This window comes from Triticum aestivum, chromosome 4B (genome assembly GCF_018294505.1).
Source record: "Triticum aestivum cultivar Chinese Spring chromosome 4B, IWGSC CS RefSeq v2.1, whole genome shotgun sequence".
NCBI lineage: Eukaryota > Viridiplantae > Streptophyta > Magnoliopsida > Poales > Poaceae > Triticum > Triticum aestivum.
In genome coordinates, this window is record NC_057804.1 from 462,485,524 (window position 1) to 462,487,969 (window position 2,446).

General features: G+C 50.5%; 1 protein-coding gene across 1 annotated transcript in view; it reads left to right on the plus strand.

The window, feature by feature from the left end:
* Nucleotides 1-415: 415 nt before the first annotated feature.
* The window catches only part of LOC123092719 (phosphoenolpyruvate carboxykinase (ATP)), a 5,261-nt gene continuing 3,230 nt past the window's right edge, over nucleotides 416-2,446 (plus strand). Inside the window, exons 1-3 of the mRNA XM_044514540.1 lie at nucleotides 416-568; nucleotides 689-955; nucleotides 2,216-2,431. Coding sequence (XP_044370475.1) covers nucleotides 702-955; nucleotides 2,216-2,431 — 470 coding nt within the window. The 5' untranslated portion in view covers nucleotides 416-568; nucleotides 689-701. The remainder of the gene's footprint in view (nucleotides 569-688; nucleotides 956-2,215; nucleotides 2,432-2,446) is intronic.

A 2,446-nucleotide genomic window follows, 5' to 3' on the forward strand; every position in this document is an offset into this window, starting at 1 on the left:
CTTCCATGTTCCCAAGAATCGAACACACCACCCTAAATAGCCAAAAAATCCATACTCCAATCGTTATATTCCAAACTACTCCCTCCGTTTCACAATACATGCCTTCCATTTGTCAAAATATAGATGTTTTTTTTAAACTAGTCAAAATATAGATGTATCTAGACATGTTTTATTATATAGGTACATCCATTTTTGGAAAAATGGAAGTCAAATATTTTGAAACGGAGGGAGTATATACCACAATTCACACGCTATGGTTCCTTTCATGGGTCACAACTCACAAGTCACAACCCAACGCGCCAGCGTATTCACCCCCATCTGAACTCATTTAGTGCGGGCAATGAACTTTGGTGGTGATTTCCCGCACCCGCTTTCACCACAAGTTTCCCTCCCTCAGGCCCGGAAGTCCCAACCCAACCAACCCGAACGGCATGGTCAAGTAACCTAACCATGGTTAGCTCCGGCCCCTTTAAAAGCCTCCCTCGCCGGGGCTCTACCCACATCTCTCACTAGCTCATTGTGTCATCGCCACCTCCCCTACTGCCTCACGCACCCTCGTTCTCTCCTCGTGCGTGCCTCATACATATCCTCCCTCTTCCTCTGATCCCACCAATGGTGCGTAGCGTGGGATCGCTGGGTAGTGTTGCTAATGTTGGTTGTTGTTGTCGTTGTTTTCTTGGAAGAGCAGAAGGCGGCCGGCCATGGCGACGCCGAACGGGCTGGCGCGGATCGACACGACGCACCCGGAGAAGAAGGCGGCGGCGGCCAAGCACGAGAACGGGATCTGCCACGACGACAGCTCGGCGCCGGTGCGGGCGCAGAACATCGACGAGCTGCACTCCATGCAGCGGAAGCGCTCCGCGCCCACCACGCCCATCAAGGACACCAGCGCCTCCCCCTTCGCCGTCGCCGTCTCCGACGAGGACCGCCGGAAGCAGCAGCTCCAGTCCATCAGGTTAATTAACAGATCAATCCTCTCCTCTCGCGCACCCCCGTTCGCTTCTGCCTCTGCTTCTACCCTGATAAAAGTGACCATTAATATTTTCTTGACGATAGAGAAGCCATTAATTGGAGAATGGCGAAGATTAAGGCATCCTTTTATTTGACACTTTGCTTTTTGCTGGACTTTGGAAGAAAGAACGGAGGATCGAACATGCACGATAATAATCTTCTACTTGTCCATTTGACCGCCACGTGCGCGTCCGATGATGGCCATATATGTCACCGCTCGGTCCACCCCTTGAGCATTTCGCCTATAGACTGGACGCTGGGCCATAGTTTTTGTTTTTACAGAAAGCAACACCAAGTTAAGAAGGAACAATATAAAGTTTTTTATTTTCATGAGATGGGAGTAATCGGAACAATATAAAATAATCGGGGTAAATGAGTAAATGAATTGAAGAAAGAAAACTGGAATCACCAGAGCATGGAAAAAAAGACAGGGCTGTGATGACGATCACCCCGGTGGTCGTTTTCCAACCAAAAGTGCCTGTGCCACCATCGCAATAAAATCTGCATCACATCTTTTGGGGTATGGTTCCACGTATGTACTTCCTCCGTAAACTAATATAAAAGTGTTTAGATTACTAAAATAGTGATCTAAACGCTCTTATATTAGTTTACAGAGGGAGTATTCACGTGGCCTCATGCCTGCATCGAAGTGCCAAAATGTCACTTAATAGTTTTGTTCTTATCGCACCGCATAAAGTTCCATATAGTACTACCCATGTACGTAGCCATGTAGGCTACTGAATCCTAAGCTCGCACTACACACGTTTGTTCCTTGATTCTTCATACCACAAAAAATAACAAGGGCGGCAACATCTTTTCTAGAGCGTAATGTTAGCACAAGCATTCCAGGAAGTGCAAAATCACAAAGGGGCGGTGGTTCACGCGCGTAGCGGACATGATCACGCACGCAATATCTGGGATGACGCATGGGGGCCGGCAACTTGGGCATGAGGGTACCGGAAACATTGGCTTGACGCGACATCGCCGTCGCCGTCGTGCCGGTGCAACTCGCTCCCGTCTTCCCGAGAAACCTCGTAACCTTTTCGTAGCTCCTCAAACACTATTCTTTTTGTACATACGTCGATCTGCTGCAATCTTTCTTCGTGTTGACAAATGAGCTCGCGTTACTTGGTGAACTGCCTGGTGCAATATTCAATTCTGAAATGGTTTTGTACTACATGCAAACTGACACTGATGGATGCAGCGCGTCGTTGGCGTCGCTGACCCGTGAGACCGGGCCCAAGGTCGTGAGGGGCGATCCGGCCAGGAAGGGCGAGGCCGCCGCCAAGACCGCGCCGGCGGCAGCGCCGCCGGCGCCGCAGCCCCATCACCACCACCACCACCACCACGTCGCCCCCACCATCAGCGTCAGCGACAGCTCCCTCAAGTTCACCCATGTCCTCTACAACCTCTCGCCCGGCGGTACGCGCCTGTC